Source organism: Pelobates fuscus, chromosome 8 (genome assembly GCF_036172605.1).
Source record: "Pelobates fuscus isolate aPelFus1 chromosome 8, aPelFus1.pri, whole genome shotgun sequence".
Classification (NCBI taxonomy): Eukaryota; Metazoa; Chordata; class Amphibia; order Anura; family Pelobatidae; genus Pelobates; species Pelobates fuscus.
The window spans coordinates 175,967,840-175,987,894 of record NC_086324.1 but is presented as its reverse complement, the minus strand read 5'-3'; the positions used below and the strand labels follow the sequence as shown (position 1 = coordinate 175,987,894).

General features: G+C 41.1%; 1 protein-coding gene across 2 annotated transcripts; it reads right to left on the bottom strand.

Moving 5' to 3' along the window:
- Window positions 1-1,239: 1,239 nt before the first annotated feature.
- Window positions 1,240-19,137, bottom strand: LOC134572083 (sulfotransferase 1B1-like). Of its 2 annotated transcripts, none has more exons than XM_063430894.1 (8): window positions 18,719-19,137; window positions 7,523-7,671; window positions 7,318-7,446; window positions 6,870-6,967; window positions 6,450-6,576; window positions 6,198-6,292; window positions 4,964-5,144; window positions 1,240-1,918 (listed from the first exon to the last, which is right to left on the bottom strand). In XM_063430894.1, the coding sequence occupies exons 2-8, from the start codon at window positions 7,668-7,670 to the stop codon at window positions 1,812-1,814; spliced, it is 885 nt and encodes a 294-aa protein (XP_063286964.1). In that variant the 5' UTR covers window position 7,671; window positions 18,719-19,137; the 3' UTR covers window positions 1,240-1,811. The 2 variants fall into 2 exon arrangements, with proteins under 2 accessions (XP_063286964.1, XP_063286965.1); XM_063430895.1 differs by lacking the exon at window positions 18,719-19,137 and adding an exon at window positions 7,759-7,840.
- Between the last annotated feature and the right edge of the window lie 918 nt (window positions 19,138-20,055).

The following is a 20,055-nucleotide window of genomic DNA, read 5'->3' as shown; positions in this document are numbered from 1 at the left end:
CCACTATTATTATTATTATTATCACACACACAAGGTCATCATTATTATTATTGTTATTATCACACGCACACAGCCACTATTATTATTATCATACACACATGGCCATTATTATTATTATTATTATTATTATTAATATTATCACACGCACACAGCCACTATTATTATTATCATACACACATGGCCATTATTATTATTATTATTATTAATATTATCACACGCACACAGCCACTATTATTATTATCACACACACACGGCCATTATTATTATTATTATTACTATCACACACACACGGCCATTATTATTATTATTATTATCACACACACAAGGTCATCATTATTATTATTATTATTATCACACACACGGCCATTATTATTATTATTATTATTATTAATATTATCACACGCACACAGTCATCATTATTATTAATATTATTATCACCACACGCACACAGTCATCATTATTATTAATATTATTACACGCACACGGACATTATTATTAATATTATTACACACACATGGCCATTATTATTATTATTATTATTATTATTATTATTATCACACACACAAGGTCATCATTATTATTATTGTTATTATCACACACACACGGCCACTATTATTATTATCATACACACATGGCCATTATTATTATTATTATTATTAATATTATCACACGCACACAGCCACTATTATTATTATCACACACACACGGCCATTATTATTATTATTATTACTATCACACACACACGGCCATTATTATTATTATTATTATCACACACACAAGGTCATCATTATTATTATTATTATTATCACACACACACACGGCCATTATTATTATTATTATTATTATTAATATTATCACACGCACACAGTCATCATTATTATTAATATTATTATCACCACACGCACACAGTCATCATTATTATTAATATTATTACACGCACACGGACATTATTATTAATATTATTACACACACATGGCCATTATTATTATTATTATTATTATCACACACACAAGGTCATCATTATTATTATTGTTATTATCACACACACACACGGCCACTATTATTATTATCATACACACATGGCCATTATTATTATTATTATCACACACGGCCATTCTTCTTCTTATTATTATTATTATTATCACACGCACACGGCCATTATCAGCGCATTCAGGGAGACCTGTTACCTGTACAGACTAACAGGACTATTTACTAAAGGGAGAATTCAAAGTGATTAAAAAAAGTTAACTATGCTTCCAGTTTGGCTCCTCAGACTGGAGTTTGAAAGTCACTGTGAATTCTCGCGTTAGTAAATAACCCTGTAAATATAACTGTAAAAATTCTTACAGATCGGAATCTTGGAACACGTGTTTATTTGGTAATTTTGTAGGACCATGGTGTCTATAGGTGGTGTTGAGACTTTATCCAGGCAGCCATCATGGAAGGGATTAAATAAACAATACGTAGGATTTTAGTAAAACATTTCAACGTGTCTTCCCTTAATGACAGTCTTCTGTAAGTCACACTCACTCCGTAGTATTGTGCTCTGTGTGCTCTGTGTGCTCTGTATTGGGGACGGGGAACATGTCTATAGCCTGTGAGGGAAGCATTTTTCAGCTGGTCAATGATGTGCTACAAAAATACTTCCCCCTTGTGATGGTCATGTATGATACATTAAACATTTCTTCAAGGTGATGGTGTGATGATCCACACATGGGAGGAGCTGGTTATGATGGTCCATGGTGTCTCAGATTGTGTTTGTGTTAGGTTGTGTTAAGACCAGTGACAGTAACTACGGAAACCGCTCAGTCCTAGAATCGGAACGATAAATCCGTGCCAGATACTTCCTTCTTGTAATATTCATCAAATCTCCTGCTTTGGGCCTCGGTGAAATGGTTTTTCCAGTCACCGCAGATTCCTGGAGACACAGAGAAACAGGGCTCAGAGGTTGGTTATATATTGATCACAATAACAGATATGGCATGGCTGTATACATCATAGATCTAGAGTTCAAGAAACATACTTAACTTTCTAGGTATGTGAGCACTTACCTCCACAGCCTGCTATGATCCAGACCCCTTAAAACTTCACTCACAGAAAGTGGGCAATGTTGTGTTATCATAACCAACACCACCGACTACCTACCTACTATTTACTAACTACCTCTCATTCTCCAGAACACCGACATCTATCAGTCTGTGTTTCACTGGAAAATAGACTCTGAACGTGCAGTTTCTAAAGCCCATAATGGAATATGGAGATAAATGGGTTGGGTGGTCACGTTTAGGACCGTCCTGGCTATATGAAATCTGGTGGCAGCTGTAAAACTTTACGTGTTCTTTGTCCGGTATAATCGCAAAAGCATGAAATGCAAATCACACATAATATGTGAGATTTTATACGGCGTATCAATTGCTGGTATTAAATGAACACACCTGTACAAACTGTAAGAGTATTCACACCTGGATTGATTGCAAAGGAGGTTAGATTACTGCATATTAAAAACCCTAATAAGTATCATGTTTCTGGATAATGCAAACATGTGGGGCCGCTCCCTACCTCCCAGTCTCAATACTGCGCCAGCTGATAACCGTAAGTTATTTCAGAGCAAAATCAGGACAGGCCAAGAAAGCTATACAGTAAAGTGATACCCAAACTAGAGAATTTCTCTGTCACCTATGCTTCCAGCTCAGCTACTTGACCTTAAATGTATAATTCATTTTGTTTCTATATTCTCCTAGAAAAGCTTGAGACACTCCTGTCAGAAAAACATTCACAGCAACTACAATGCATCAATGAGACTCCTGTCAGAGAAACATTCACAGCAACTACAATGCATCAATGAGACTCCTGTCAGAAAAACATTCACAGCAACTACAATGCATCAATGAGACTCCTGTCAGAAAAACATTCACAGCAACTACAATGTATCAATGAGACTCCTGTTAGAAAAACATTTACAGCAACTACAATCCATCAATGAGACTCCTGTCAGAAAAACATTCACAGCAACTACAATGCATCAATGAGACTCCTGTCAGAAAAACATTCACAGCAACTACAATGCATCAATGAGACTCCTGTCAGAAAAACATTCACAGCAACTACAATGCATCAATGAGACTCCTGTCAGAAAAACATTCACATCAACTACAATGCATCAATGAGACTACTACCAGAAACACATTTACAGCAACTACAATGCATCAATTAGACTCCTGTCAGAAAAAACATTTATAGCAACTACAATGCATCAATGAGACTCCTGTCAGAAAAACATTCACAGCAACTACAATGCATCAATGAGACTCCTGTCAGAGAAACATTCACAGCAATTACAATGCATCAATGAGACTCCTGTCAGAGAAACATTCACAGCAACTACAATGCATCAATGAGACTCCTGTCAGAAAAACATTCACAGCAACTACAATGCATCAATGAGACTACTATCAGAAGAACAATCACAGCAACTACGATGCATTCAACAGAGAGCAGGAGAAGCACCCCTAGATGCTCTCTATGCAGAGAACTGAATGATAAATGAGGTGAGGAGCCCTATTTCCATACAGATTTATTGAAAATATTTTACTTTTTCCAGCAGTTCCGCTATATATAGATTAACATTCTCCCTCATTCTGTCACTTCGAGAGCCTTGACAGTTCCTCATTCTCTCTCTATTATTCATTTACTTGGGTAAGGAAGACAGCGGAGGTAAGTAAAAAGCTTAAGACAACCTCAGTGCTGTGTTCTGGGTGAATGTACTGCCCGATGACGGCTCAGGCACGCACAGGCAGCAACGGACAAATTACCCACAAAGCAAGTGCGCTTGGTATTTCCTCCGGCAGTGCTGTGTGCATGCATGCGCCACGTGTATGGCAAGAGTTAACTTAATTGCATACTTTCCCCAATGTTACTTGTTCCAAAGAAAGATGTAAAAAAATGTAAAAAATAATTAGCACAACCATTAGATAAGATCAGAAAGTGCTAAATCGTATTGAAAAAGAAGACAACTTGTGTGTAGCATGACAGGTGCATATTAATAAAAAAGATCAAATGTTTCTTGTGGCGGCCACCCCGAGTGGAAGAGGGTCTCACTGCCAGAGATGTTCTTTCCCCCATTCAGAGTGATGCTGTCCTAATCCCCAGTACGATCATCCAAGCCCGGTATAGCTCTTACAAGAGCTGGTGATTATAGCTGGTATAGCGGTTCCCTACATGAGACTCTATGTTGAGGGTAAGCAGGAACTGATTTATTGGTAGCCACAACTGGCCTTTTATGTCAGTCCCAATGCAAGGGGAACTCCCCCTGGACCTGAGAGTAAACTACAGTAAAAACATATACACAATCACATTAACTCTCACGTCCAGGACACCCACCTCCTTTTTTGGGAGCTTGCTCCCACCGAACGCCATTCAATTCTCACATGTTTTGCCGAACTTCGATGGAAGTTTAAGTTCTAGCAGTGTTTGCGCCATCGAGTGTTCGATTTGAGTTCCATGCACTCGATGACCAAACACAGCTGTATGCGTTCGCAGCTAAAGATGGCCACCCCCACGTGTTTGGCAATACAAACGGCGGCCGACCACTCAGAATGAGATAATTGCGGTTACTGAGGTGTGAACGAGGGTGAAAAGGGCCAATGAGCAGCACACACCTTCCCTGGGTGGTCTGGCTGTTCGGTAGTTTGTTCGGTATACAAAATAGGTGGGTCTCAGCAGGTGTTCGGTAAATGTCATATACCAAACTATTCTGTGTATAAAATAAGCAAAACTTAACAGTATGGTAACCCAGGGATAGAGAATCTGTCACATTTCTGTTATGTAAGCTGTTTACAGAGTGAGACAATGTGAGTGATGTCATGGAACATGAAGGAAGTGTAACATTAGAAGCCACTTGGTGACCCCAGGAACCAGTAGACTCAGAGCTGCCACGTAGGTGAGGGAAGCCGGAATATTATACCTTTTCTCATAAAAGGAGATACAGAATGATCCATCATTGAGGAAGGCAACATTGTGTAATTAGTCATTGGGTTCTGCTTCATGGACTGAAATGAGGTGTGCTGAACGATCTTCTCCAGAACTTCCTCAGAGAGGTCCTTCCCCAGAAACCTCATCACCTTCTGGATCTCACACTTTGGGTCCTGGTGAGAAAGGGATGCAGGTTAACCTATGACCGTCCTGTCAGTCTCCTAACCCACAAGGGAGGGATAGCACAACTTACACAGGGCAGGAGTTCACATGAAATATTGTCACTTTATAAATAACAGAGAGAGATGTGGTCAGGTAAAGTGAAACTGATCTATGACAGTATGGATGACACCAGATCCCCATATTTTCTCAAGCAATGGGAGGCCAAGCAGGACACAGGGCAGGTGTTTACATGAAATGTATCATAGAGAGGGATCTGGACAGGCTGTATAGGTAACGGGTAACTAATATCCGATAATATGGATGACACCGCCAGATTACCATGTTTTAAGGGATACTCATTAACCCTTTGTAACAGGTTTTACACAGTTTCTCAAGGTTGCATCTGAAGACAAATTAAGACAAACAAAACAAAATGTTCCCAGTTTTGTTAATGTTAATTTCTACATAAGTAGTATAGACACTAGCCCCAAAATACAATTTTTTGGTGTCCCTGTTTTAGGGATATCTCAAACGGTAGGTCTAGCAGTTATACAACTAATAATATAAGTAAGACATTAGTGTTTTAAAGTAAAGTTTATTCATTTCTATTTGCTGGGACTAAAATACAATTTCACTTTTAGAATTTTCTTATCATCGGTTCTGGCTTCAAATTTGAAATTCACATTGAATTCCCAGAAATTCACATTTTAAGAAAATTTCTATAATAATTTGCCACTTACTGCATGTTACCCCCATCATGGCATACGATTAGCAAGAGAGCTACTTCACATGGGCTTCACAAGTCTATTCACCGCTCATTTCTGCTGTATTTAATGAAATTATTTTACCTGTGTTTTTTTGCACACATTGACTTTTGTGGTTAGTTTCTTAGACCTCGTAAAGACCCCAGATTTGTATTCCTCGCAATATCAATACCCACTAAGTTAAATCTCACACAGATACATAAGGTAACAGATCTTACATGACAAATACTTACATCTCTACAATGGATTGTAAGCTCTTAGGATCAGGCATTTACTCTCTCGTAGTTCTGAAATACTCACCTCTAGGATGTCCTCATAGAAAAGGTAGAGAAGGTTCCTCTCATTTCTAAGATTCCACCAATCTCTCACATGGGGCCCCCACGGTCCGTAACCCACTGGAAAGAAAAAACAAGGAAAATACAGAGATTTGGAACTTCACTCATTAACCAATCAATTTTTAATCTACGATATTATTCCAATCTATAGAATGCAGAGATAACAGTGTAATTCTAGAAAACAAGCCAATAGCACTTTGTCCTCACCGCCTCTCACCTGCCCCCTGCAGGAACTTCTCTGTATACTGCTCCCAGGGTCCAGGATCCGGGTGCAACTTGTTCATCTTGTCAAAGTGATAAAACGACACGGCCACGTCCTTTGGATTTCTTGCCATGTATATAATCTGTGGGTACAAACGTATCACATTCAGAGTTGTAGGGAGGGAGATTCTAGTATATCAGAGAGGGGTAGTATTTTAAACAGAGAGGGGTATTTTCCTTAATCCTTAATATGAAACACATGGCGTGGGCGGCAGCATTGTAACATGGCTGTGTGATACACATTCCATAGATATTGCATTCACCTCTGTAAATCCCCATCAAATCACCCAGGGTAGCAAATCACTGTGTGTTCTGGCTCTCTATCCCCCTCCATAATGTCTACAGGAAGTGATAACATCCCGTCACTACATTCTACCTTACAGTTCTTTTCCCAAAAGGATTTTGGAAGGAGGGAGATGGTGAGATGTGTCTTGATCATTCGAGGGGAAGGTACGGATTCCAACTGCTGGGATCCTAGAGGCAAATAGAAACCAATAATCAGTTTTTGAGAGTATTTCTCAAGGTTAGACTCAAACGTTTTTTTGAGAGCTTCTTAGTTAAAATCATATTGGTAGCTGATAAGCGAGTGTTCATTTAATAAGACTTGTTTTATTAGATTCAGTTCTGTTAGTTTGGCCTTAAATTTGAAATTTATTTTGTAATCATTTGTGATTGCATTATATCAGAGCCCAAAAAAACAGTCATTGATAAACATTCACATTGATCGAGCTACCACGGGGATAAAATGATTGCAAGCTGTGCAGCCTAGAAAGTAATTTCACAGAAGTCAAATTTCAGAAATAACTTCTTGTCCCCAACCGTACCTGGGGGTACAATTCCCGGCACACAGAATTCCAGCATTGGCACTTTGTTGTAGATGACATCTCTCTTAGACTTTTCCGTGTCCCCATCGGCCAGGATAACGTCCACAATCTCACTTATCCACGTGGTGCCTGAGTGTAGAGTAAGAGAACACCATTAGCAGTCGCTCAAATCTCAAGGTTGCCCTACATGGAGACCCTCAGGTACCTGATTTGGGGTAGGTGGCTATGATGATGTCATCGTCCCTGGCCTGGAATGCATCGATCCGCTCCCAGTTCTTACTGAAGGCAGCAATCATGGGGACTCCATGGACCAGGATCCAGTCTTTGCGTTGCCATTCTGTTGAACTGTCCATTCTGGAGATAGAGTGAGACCTCAGACATTGGGAGGATAATTTAACACTCACTGCCCCATGATTCTCTATAACCCCTTCATCCCCTCACCCCGTGTTTCTGATCCATCAATACTCCATAACCTAGATCAACTCTTCACGCCAGCCCTTCTTCACTTATACTCGCCTGCTCCTGGCAGTGCTACCCCCATTCTGTTTTTTTCCCCCTCATTCTTACCCCCCTCCCCCAGCTCCCCATTGTTCCTATCACTCACCATTCAGTCTGCAATAAAGAATGTTTTGTACCAAACCCCCCTAGCTGTCCCTCTCCTCCTTACACAAACTCCCAAACATCCATTTTCCTCCCGCTGTCCAGTGTGTTCATGTGTTGGCTTTTGGCCAATGATTCCTTGGAGGTTTTCAAATCAGCTATCCTGTCCCAAAGCTACAGATCTACTCATTATATGTTTAAAATGTTTTAGACCTGCTAACATGTAACAGTAAGGTCAGGATAACCCTCTGGCTACCGTAACTGCAATCTGCTTGCATTATTACCAGGGTCTAGATTTTCCCATAATTCATAGAAACGCTGTATTCTAAACCTGAACTCATATTTATTTATAATGCAAATGAGACAAGGTGGGCACACTTGACTAAACGACAAAATAGCCCCAGGAGAAGGCTAATACAATAAATACTGGGTGCTCACCCACATAAGGCTCTGTCCCCTGAAGAACCCATGCTCCCTTGACAAAGGCTTTTCAGCCGAAACGTTGTTTTTTTTTTTGATTGACTCTGTCCCTGCTTCTCACTGAACTTGGTATGTTTTTTTTGCATTTTTTATATGTCTGGGTTTTGATTATACTAGTAATACAGTGGTCTGTTTGCATGATACTTCTTTCATTTATATATCACGCATTGCGCGTTTATATATGTCTAGAATTTTTTTCTGGTAAATGCTTTATAACAGCATGACTTTGTATCTTTGTTGATAATATTTAAAGAGACAGTCCTATAGTATATACCCATTTAATAAAGATTTTTTCATATATATAAAGATTTATGGTTGTGCTCCTTACTCTATTCTCATATTTATTTATACCAGGTTTACAATTTTTGTCTAAAACTCTAAAGTGAAAAATAAATTGCAAAATGCAAACAAAAAATAGCGTAATAATAGTGTAATAATATTTCCTGTTAAATGCTGAATTCACTGATCAGCTTCTCACATTCTGGATTAGTAACAAACCATTCTGGTGCATGGAATGTAAAACGTGGATGGAATGGAGTCAAGCTAAGTTAGCGTCACACCAGACAATACTGGTTTAACCCCCTAAGGACCAAACTTCTGGAATAAAAGGGAATCATGACATGTCACACATGTCATGTGTCCTTAAGGGGTTAATAGGGTTAATTCAGTAAAAAGCAGCTATTTCGAGAATTTCTGGAATTGCAAACCCGGCCCTAGACAGCCGTCCGGGATACAGCTGGGTTGGAGAAATAATACCAGTTGGATATTTTAGACTCAAATTGGCAATTCCTGCGTCAGTTTATCACAATTCCCATTTAGATTTATTCACTAAGCACTGAATTGTATTGAATTAAAATCTGCATTTGAAAATCTGGGCTGAAATATCTGGTTTGGAAAAATTCTCTCATTGAATTCAAGTCACAGATTGATCGTTGATTTAGTCTTCAATTTGCGATTCTGATTCCAGTCCACTAGTTCTGTCAATAAACCCCTCGCATACACTAAGAGAGAACTGGGATTAGTCTGAATTTGGGGATATTAGGTGTTTGGCTGAATTTCTGATCAGAAATAAACCCGAATCAGGGACAAACCAAACCCTCCAATGCCGAATATGTTCGGAGGACCGGCTCAATATTCTAAATTCCACCAATGGTACTAAAGAAAGATGATTGGGGGGATGATAGCTGGGGGGACAGTCACTAAATGTAGCTTTGATTCCCAGGTCAAGTAACACCAACAGAGGAAACCAGGAGGAGCCGTGAAAAGAAATTCTATATTTATATATCATATCAATAAAATAAAAAGATCAAATATATGTATACTCCTCCTCTTTTTCTGTCTAATGGTCACGTTTTCTCAGCGTACTGTGAAATATGTTTATAATATTATATTTATAGTATTTCTATATCTTGCACTGATTGCCCGTTTTTGGTTTGTTCATCTAAATCAGTTCCTGATTCGACATCCAGATTAATTTCCGGTGTCGCAAAAAAATGTTTTAGTTTTAGAAAAAAAATCTTCGGCAAAACTGGAATTTCTCACCATGCGCGAGTCTATTCTTTAATGTCTTCCGATGGCGCTTGTTGCTGGAGCAATAAGTTTCACTATTTCCAACTGTAATTATTTAAATCATGTCTAAAACAGGAATTATCCCATTATCAGAGGTCTCCCCCCTCTCTCTCATTCTCTCCCTCTCTTTCTCATTCTCTCCCTCCCTTTCTCATTCTCTCCCTCCCTTTCTCATTCTCTCCCTCTCCCTCTCCCTCTCCCTCTCCCTCTCTCCCTCTCTCCCTCTCTCCCTATCTCTCCCTCTCCCCCCCTCTCTCCCTCTCCCCCCCTCTCCTCCCCTCTCTCCCCAATCTCTCCCCCCTCTCCCCCCCTCTCTCTCTCTCTCTCTCTCTCTCCCCCCCCTCTCTCCCCCCCCTCTCTCCCCCCCTCTCTCTCCCCCCTCTCTCCCCCCCCTCTCTCTCTCTCTCTCTCTCTCTCTCTCTCCCCCCCCCTCTCTCTCTCTCTCTCTCTCTCTCTCTCTCCTTCTGTATGTATTAATTGGACAGCATGGACAAGGTATTAAAGAGCAAAAAGAAACCAAGTAACAAAATGAGGCAAATAGTAATCAAGAGCAATTTACCCAAATCTTTCGAGCCTCAAGACAGAAACACAAGTCACTAACTCCCCGAACGTTTGGGCACCAACTGGTTGCCTTTATCAAGGGTACTGGTTGCTTTTATCCCTTCATAAAGGCAACCAGTTGGTGCCGAAACGTTGGGGGAGTTAGTGACTTGTGTTTCTGCCTTGAGGCTCGAAAGATTTGGGTAAATCGCTCTTGATTACTATTTGCCTCATTTTGTTACTTAGTTTATTTTTTGTAATTTATTGTAATTTGCCTACTTATTAAAGTTTTGTACTTGATATCTGTTGCTGTTTCAGTGTGCATTTGGTATTTTATATGGATCTTTGTAGTTAAGCAATTGAGGGAGTGTTTATATGGTTTGCACCTGGCTTTTTGTGACTATTAGTTTGTGTCTCCATGTGGTTTTGGTTTATTTACTAGGTATTAAAGGGACAGTATGAACTAGGTATTAAATAGAGAGTATGGGCCTGGTATTAAAGGGACTGTATGGGCTAGGTATTAAAGGGATAGTATGGGCTAGGTATTAAAGGGACTCTATGAGCTATGTATTAAAGGGACAGTGTATTAAAGAGATAGTATGGGTCTGGTATTAGAGGGATAGTACGGACTAGATATTAAAGGGATAGTATGGGTTTGGTATTAAAGGGATAGTACGGGCTAGGTATTAAAGGGATAGTATGGGCTTGGTATTAAAGGGATAGTAGGGACTAGTACTTCCTGTAGTATCCCGCGGTCCCTAGGAATACAAGCACTTGGGTCTTGGTGCGGGAACGGGTACAGCTAGCAACCGCCTCTATCTTGGCCTGCTCAGGTTTCTGTGCCCCACACCCCACCCGGTTTCCTTGGTACTGCACTGCTGCCATCCTGAGGCGACAGTTGCTGGGTTTTAGGGTCAACCCTGCCTCTCTGATCCGGTCCAGTACAGTCCCCACATGGGCCAGATGTTCCTTCCAGGTATCGCTATCATCCAGGCATGCACAGGCATTTTCATGGAGCCCCTCCAGCAATCGATCCCCCATCCTCTGGAAGGTGGCCAGGGCATTCTTCATTCCAAAGAGCATTACCCAAAAGTGGTATAGGCCGAACGGAGTGACGAAGGCCGACTTAGGGATAGCTTCTGGGGCCAGGGGTATTTGCCAATACCCCTTGCACAGATCTATGGTGGTGGGGTACTGTCCCCCAGCCATCCTATCTAACAGATCGTCTATACGAGGCATGAGATAGGCGTCCAACACGGTCTTGTCATTGAGACTCTGGTAGTCCACACAGAACCTTGTGGTCCCATACTTCTGGAGGACCATTACTACCGGAGAAGCCTAGGGACTCTGGGACAGTTCAATGACCCCTAGGTGGAGCAACTCCTATTCGGTAGTACGGGTTTTGTCGCAGCTCCTCCTGTGTTAGCCTGTCCCCTAGTAAGACCTCCTCTATGGACCCTGCCTGAGCTCCATCTCCCAGGTCAGTAAGGGGAAGATTTTTGAAATCCTCCGAGGCAGGGGCACAGATGGCGGCCACGTCCTCTGTCCACTTGTGGTAGGGCTTCAGCATGTTGACATGCAACAGGCGTCGGACTCCAGTACCCGAGCATGGATCGATCACATAGGTGGTGTCACATTTTTGCTCCACTACCTGGTATGGCAGCCTGTAGCCTATCATGCTGGACAGGTTTTAGAACCAGGACCTTCTGCCTGACTTGAAAGCTATGGTTCCTGACTCCCTGATCATACCATGCGTGCTGGCGCCTCTGGGCCACCTGGTGGTTCTTGCACTAACTGGGTGAACTCCTCCAGTCGGTCCCTAAACGTCAGCACGTATGGAATGATGGGGGTGCCTTTCCATTCCCCTGCTCCCTCCCAATGCTCCCAGACTAGGTCCAGGGGCCCCCTCACTCTGCACCCAAAAATCAATTAGAATGGGGAAAAAAAAAACAGTGGTACCTCCTGGTGAGCAAACAGGAGGTATGGCAGGAATCTCTCCCAATCCTTGCGGGACTCTGCAAAGGCATGGAGAATTTGTTTAAACGTGCCATTGAAGCGTTCGCACAGGCTATTGGTCGGGGGTTGGTAGGGGGAGCTCAGGATGGGCTTAATGCCACACAATCTCCACAGCTGGTTGGTCATCTCAGCCGTGAACTGGGAGCCCTGATCCGAGAGGATCTCCTGGGGAAACCCCATCCGGGAGAACACTCGCAGCAGGGCTTTCGCTACAGTCTCTGCCTGGATATTGGTCAGGGCAACTGCTTCGGGGTACCGAGTTGCGTAGTCCACAATGGTCAGAAGATATTTCTTCCCAGAGGGACTAGGCTTAGGTAGGGGACCTAAGATATTATCCCAGGTTATTATTTTTATTCCATTCTGAATAAGCCACTTATGGTGAAACGCGTTTATGGTTACTTACTCTTGTATTTTACTGTGTATTTTAGAACAATAAAAGTTTTTTGGCTACCAATCCTCTTTTTATTGCACTCTCTATGCACTTTAAACTTTTTTACTTATTCCTGGCATTTTAACGTTCCTGGTTACTTTTACTTCCACTGGCAATTTTACTGTTCCAGTACTCCAAGAAATCCCAGGTGGGGATCATACCACCAACGCCTATTCATAGAGCAGTACCTCTGCTCTATCTTTGTGAGTATTATTTTATCTTCTATTTTACTCTCTTATCCCATCATAATTGAGAGCACTATTGTTGCTTTTTACTCTTCTCTCTTGGAGCTTTGGATTACCAGACGGTGCTGACGGACGTACTGCCCCCACATATCCCACAAGCGGGGATTATACCGCTGTACACTATCCACACCAGAGCTGGCCATAGCTCCCTCAAATGTGAGTTCTTTACCTTCTCTACCTATTGCACACTGAACCCCATCACAATTGAGAGCACTATTGTTGCTTTCTATTTTCTTTTCCGATCTTTGGACTACCAGACGGTGTTGACGGAGACCCCTTCCCTACATATTTCATAAGCGGGGATTATACCACTGTACGCGATTCACACCAGAGCCGGCCATAGCTCTACTGAATGTGAGTTCTATATTTCTGTTATTTACTGCACCTTGAATTTTACCTACTGCACCATTGGTCGCCTCTACCTCTCTTGTATTTCCATATACTGAACGGTCAACACCAGATGCACCTACCTCCATCAAGAAACCTAATCAAGTATTCCCGACTATTCACCGGTATCCTAGCGATATTTTACTGGACTACCTTCCTCCATTTTGGCGCAGCCCTTATATATCTTTTTTATCTATCTGTGTTTATCCACTGAAGGACCTGAGGGGTTTTCTTTTGTTTGGGTTGCTGCCTACCTCTACTAATTGTGGGTTAATTAGCACTGAATTCTTTCCCTTTTCGTGTTGACCTAAGATATGCTGGTTGGTAGCTTGGTGGGAGAGCTGGGCGTCGGGACCTTTGTGTGTCGGCGTACTCGTCCACCCACTTGGCAGCTTTGGCTAGGGTCTTGGGCTGCCTATCCTTTACCGAGGGGCTAATCCATTATAGAAGTGCTCCATTAAGAATAACTGGAGCACCTGCTAGGGGGACATCGCTTGCTGGGAGTCCACCCAGTTCTGGGCAGCTCGGTGAATGCGGCATTACCATCTTTAAACACATCCTGAGCATTCTTCAATTCCTTTACTGTGTTAGCCTTATACACATCCCGAGCGTTCTTCAATCCCTTTACTGTGTTAGCCTTATACACATCCTGAGCAGTCTTCAAATCCTTTACTGTGTTAGCCTTATACACATCCTGAGCATTCTTCAATTCCTTTACTGTGTTAGCCTTATACACATCCTGAGCATTCTTCAATTCCTTTACTGTGTTAGACTGATACACATCCTGAGCATCCTTCAATTCCTTTACCGTGTTAGCCTTATACACATCCTGAGCATTCTTCAATTCCTTTACTGTGTTAGCCTTATACACATCCTGAGCATTCTTCAATTCCTTTACTGTGTTAGCCTTATACACATCCAGAGCATTCTTCAATTCCTTTACTGTATTAGCCTTATACACATCCCAAGCATTCTTCAATTCCTTTACTGTGTTAGCCTTATACACATCCTGAGCATTCTTCAATTCCTTTACTGTGTTAGCCTTATACACATCCTGAGCATTCTTCAATTCCTTTACTGTGTTAGCCTTATACACATCCTGAGCAGTCTTCAATTCCTTTACTGTGCTAGCCTTATACACATCCCGAGCATTCTTTAATTCCTTTACTGTGTGACACTTATACACATCCAGAGCATTCTTTAATTCCTTTACTGTGTTAGCCTTATACTCATCCTGAATATTAATCAATTCCTTTACTGTGTTATCCTTATACACATCCTGAGCATTCTTCAATTTCTTTACTGTGTTAGCCTTATACACATACTGAGCATTCTTCAATTCCTATACTGTGTTAGCCTTATACACATTCTGAACATTCTTCAATTCCTTTACTGTGTTAGCCTTATACACATCCTGAGCATTCTTCAATTCCTTTACTGTGTTAGTCTTATACACATCCAGCGCATTCTTCAATTACTTTACTGTGTTAGCCTTATACACATCCTGAGCAGTCTTCAATTCCTTTACTGCGTGATCCTTATACACATCCTGAGCATTCTTCAATTCCTTTACTGTGTTAGCCTTATACACATCCTGAGTATTCTTCAATTCCTTTACTGTGTTAGCCTTATACACATCCTTATACACATACACATCCTTTTAACTTGTGGCTTGGTGAATGGTGTCGGGAGCAAGGATTTGGCTTTATTGCTCATGGTAGCTCTGTTTGGAACGGAAATAAACTGTACAAAAAAGATGGTTTGCATCTTTCTCAAAAGGGAACAAATGTTCTCAGTGAGCAGTTCAGAGGTTTTGCTAAGATGTATTTAAACTAGGAGGGGGGGGCAAAAGGGTGATAAAACATCAATCCAATTGTCCCCCAAAACAAGGACAGAAGGTGCCTGTAGCAAGTGTGTTAAAAAATGATAAGCTTAGAGTCATGTCTACAAATGCTCGCAGTTTAGGGAATAAGATCCATGAACTTGTGGCAATAATGGCAACTGATAGTGTAGATTTAGTCGCTGTTACTGAGACATGGTATAATGAAAAAAATGACTGGGACATAGCAATACCAGGGTACTCTTTATATAGAAAAGACAGGGAAGGCAGGAAAGGGGGAGAGGTGGCCCTGTATGTGAAGGATAGCATAAAATCTAGCCTAATAAAGGTTAGTGAGACGAACATAGAGTCCATTTGGGTTACGTTAGAATTTGGTAATCACACAGTAGTTCGTGTAGGTGTGATTTATAGGCCCCCAGGACAAATTGAAGAGTTAGATAATCTACTAGTTGAAGAAATAGCTAAAATGACAATGAAGGGGGAAGTTATCACCATGGGTGACTTTAATCTTCCTGATGTGAATTGGAAAACAAAAATAGCTACTTGTGTCAGAAGCACACAAATTCTAAACTCCCTACTGGGATTGTCTCTAAAACAATTCGTTGAGAAGCCAACTCGTAAAGAGGCCATACTAGATTTAGTATTAACAAATGGAGATTTGGTATCAGATATTACTGTAGGTGAAAGTTTAGGATCCAGTGATCATCAGTCAGTGTGGTTTAATATAAGAACAGTGACTGAGTCACACCACACAAAAACAAAAGTTTTAGACTTTAGAAAAACAGACTTTTCTAAAATTAGAATATGTGTAAAGGAGTCATTATCAGACTGGAGCAACTTAAATGGAGTCCAAAATAAATGGGATTATTTAAAAGCTGCACTACTGAAGGCAACAGAAAATTGCATTAGGCTTGTCAGTAAAAGCAAAAAATTCAAGAAACCACTGTGGTACTCCGCAGATGTGGCCAAAATAGTAAAAAACAAAAAGTTAGCATTTAGTAATTATAAAAAAAAACCCCGAGGGAGGAAGACAGAATGACCTATAAGATTAGGCAGAAAGAGGCTAAGCAATTTATAAGAGTTCCCAAATCACACACAGAAGAGAAAATAGCACAGTCAGTAAAAAAGGGGGACAAAACTTTTTTTAGATACATAAATGAGAAAAGAAAAGTAAAACAAGGATTAGTTAGATTAAAAACAAAAGAAGGAAGGTATGTAGATGAGGATAAAGGTCTAGCTGACTGCCTCAATGAATATTTTTGTTCGGTATTTACAGCTGAAAATGAAGGAAAGGGACCTCTGTTAAAAAAAAAGGATAAATGAGTCATTTATTACACGTGAGTTTACAGAGGAAGAGGTTCTATTTCAACTGTCAAAAGTAAAGACAAATAAGTCAATGGGACCTGATGGAATACACCCAAAGCTATTAAAAGAGCTTAGTGGTGTACTAGCAAAACCATTAATAGATTTATTTAACCAATCATTGTTAACAGGAGTAGTCCCAGAAGATTGGAAGTTAGCGAATGTTGTGCCCATTCACAAGAAAGGTAATAGGGAGGAGTCGGGCAACTATAGGCCGGTAAGCCTTACTTCAGTAGTGGGGAAAGTGATGGAAACCATGTTAAAGGATAGGATTGTTAAACATCTAAAAACACATGGATTTCAAGATCAGAGACAACATGGGTTTACTTCAGGGAGATCATGCCAAACTAATCTTATTGATTTTTTTGATTGGGTAACTAAAATTATAGATCAGGGTGGTGCAGTAGACATTGCTTACCTAGATTTCAGTAAGGCTTTTGACACTGTTGCACATAGAAGGCTTATCAATAAACTGCAATCTTTGAGTTTGGATTCCAATATTGTTGAATGGGTAACGCAGTGGCTGAGTGACAGGCAACAGAGGGTTGTAGTCAATGGAGTATATTCGAAGCTTGGGCTTGTCACCAGTGGGGTACCTCAGGGATCTGTACTTGGACCCATTCTCTTTAATATTTTTATTAGTGATATTGCAGAAGGTCTTGATGGTAAGGTATGTCTTTTTGCGGATGATACTAAGATATGTAACAGGGTTGATGTTCCAGGAGGGATAAGCCAAATGGCAAATGATTTAGGTAAACTAGAAAAATGGTCAGAGTTGTGGCAACTGACATTTAATGTGGATAAGTGCAAGATAATGCATCTTGGACGTAAAAACCCAAGGGCAGAGTACAGAATATTTGATAGAGTCCTAACCTCAACATCTGAGGAAAGGGATTTAGGGGTGATTATTTCTGAGGACTTAAAGGTAGGCAGACAATGTAATAGAGCAGCAGGAAATGCTAGCAGAATGCTTGGTTGTATAGGGAGAGGTATTAGCAGTAGAAAGAGGGAAGTGCTCATGCCATTGTACAGAACACTGGTGAGACCTCACTTGGAGTACTGTACACAGTACTGGAGACCATATCTTCAGAAGGATATTGATACCTTAGAGAGAGTTCAAAGAAGGGCTACTAAACTGGTTCATGGATTGCAGGATAAAACTTACCAGGAAAGGTTAAAGGATCTTAACATGTATAGCTTGGTGGAAAGACGAGACAGGGGGGATATGATAGAAACATTTAAATACATAAAGGGAATCAACGCAGTAAAAGAGGAGACTATATTTAAAAGAAGAAAAACTACCACAACCAGAGGACATAGTCTAAAATTAGAAGGACAAAGGTTTAAAAATAATATCAGGAAGTATTACTTTACTGAGAGGGTAGTGGATGCATGGAATAGCCTTCGAGATGAAGTGGTAGAGGCTAACACAGTAAAGGAGTTTAAGCATGCGTGGGATAGGCATAAGGCTATCCTAACTATAAGATAATGCCAGGGACTAATGAAAGTATTTAGAAAACTGGGCAGACTAGATGGGCCGAATGGTTCTTATCTGCCGTCACATTCTATGTTTCTATGTTTCTATCCTGAGCATTCTTCAATTCCTTTACTGTGTTAGCCTTATACACATCCTGAGCATTCTTCAATTCCTTTACTGTGTTAGCCTTATACACATCCCGAGCATTCTTTAATTCCTTTACTGTATTAGCCTTATACACATCCTGAGCATTCTTCAATTCCTTTACTGTGTTAGCCTTATACACATCCCGAGCATTCTTTAATTCCTTTACTGTATTAGCCTTATACACATCCTGAGCATTCTTCAATTCCTTTACTGTGTTAGCCTTATACACATCCCGAGCATTCTTCAATTCCTTTACTGTGTTACTTTACCCCAGTTTTCCCAGCTCACATTAGAATCACTCCACTCACCTGTGGACAAGGACTTTGCTCTGCACTGGAGTGAAGTAACACAGAGTCACTGAGCCAGGCAGGAGATAATGAGGGAGGGTTGAGAGGGGGATGTGTGGGGTAGCAAGTCCAGCAACTTTAATGTTTTGTTCAAGGCTTAAGGCCCATTATCTCCTCCCACAGAAGCACACATGCTGAATACAGTGAGTATTTAACCCCAGCATGACCGGGCTTTTACCAGCATACTTATTGTTTAAAGAATTTCCGTACTTGTCATTAAATGTTCATAAAATTTAATATCCAATTACTTTTCATGTGAATAGTCCAAGTTTGCCGGTGGCTGCAAAGAGTAGATTCAAACATGAATATATAAAGTTTAATTTAATAGAAGGGGCACTCCGAGGACCATAAACACATATTGCGGTCTTTTTAGGTTAAACTGGACATCTCAATTCTCTTAAACTATATCAGTTTCATGTAACTTTTAACGTTATTTTTTGCTGAGAGCGAATGATTCTGTGAGTCTGTGGTGGAATCTCGGTAAAAATAAATTTAGTAGGCCGAGATTACCACGTGGCATGTGTACGTGCATATGCTGACGTATCGATCAGTTGGTTGCACGAGGCAAGATACGATCAGTAGTGTACGGAGCATGTGCAAGAATACAGGATGTAGTATTCCCCCTCCTCCATTGTGCTGGACAAGCCATGCGGTCAAGCAGGAAGTTAATTCTTATTTGTATTGATTGGTCAAGAGAATGTGCGGGTGGAGCTTAATATGGGAGGAGTTATGTGCCTATATAAGGAGCCTGCACTATTGTCCGGGGCTCAGAACTTGCTGTATTTTGGTGACGCTAGTCCCTCTGAGTCCCGATCGGTGATCCAATAAAGAATCTCTTCCTTCCTGAAGAAACCTGTGTCCATCTCTCTGTGCTTCGCTTCCGTCAGTTTCTCCGGTATCATTTGGTGCATTGGCCAGGAAGCTCATCGTTCAACGGTAGCTGAGAGGCAGAGGCGTGAGACGGTCTATCTTTGCCCACGTTCTCTACGGCTGCACCCCTGAACTTCTGCGTGGACCTCCCTTCGTCTCGGCGCCACTGGTCTGTTGTCCAGGAGATCATCGGCCTCTACGTGAGAAGTGCTGGGGTGTCCCCGTCGATGAGTGTGAACTCAGGTTCAGGAACGAGGAGGTAAGACAACTGCTGTTTTAGACGGCAGAACCCACTAGGGGTATACCGATTGTGCGGTAGGCCCAAAGGGGTTTGAATCTGTGTATCTGCCCCCTCTGTCGGAGGGAAGGAGCGAAGGCGCACCGCTCGATCGAACGCTCTTTAGTCAGACCGTTTGATTTTGTTAGTC

What these genes read in the sequence shown, in the direction of transcription:
- LOC134572083 (XM_063430894.1), bottom strand. Translation starts at nt 7,670, where the DNA reads ATGGACAGTTCAACAGAATGGCAACGCAAAGACTGGATCCTGGTCCAT. An exon ending in TTTGGGAAAAGAACTGTAAG is followed by an intron (nt 6,577 to 6,869) that starts GTAGAATGTAGT and finishes TTGTACCCACAG; the next exon opens with ATTATATACATGGCAAGAAA. An exon ending in ATCTCCTTTTATGAGAAAAG is followed by an intron (nt 1,919 to 4,963) that starts GTATAATATTCC and finishes CTGTGTCTCCAG; the next exon opens with GAATCTGCGGTGACTGGAAA.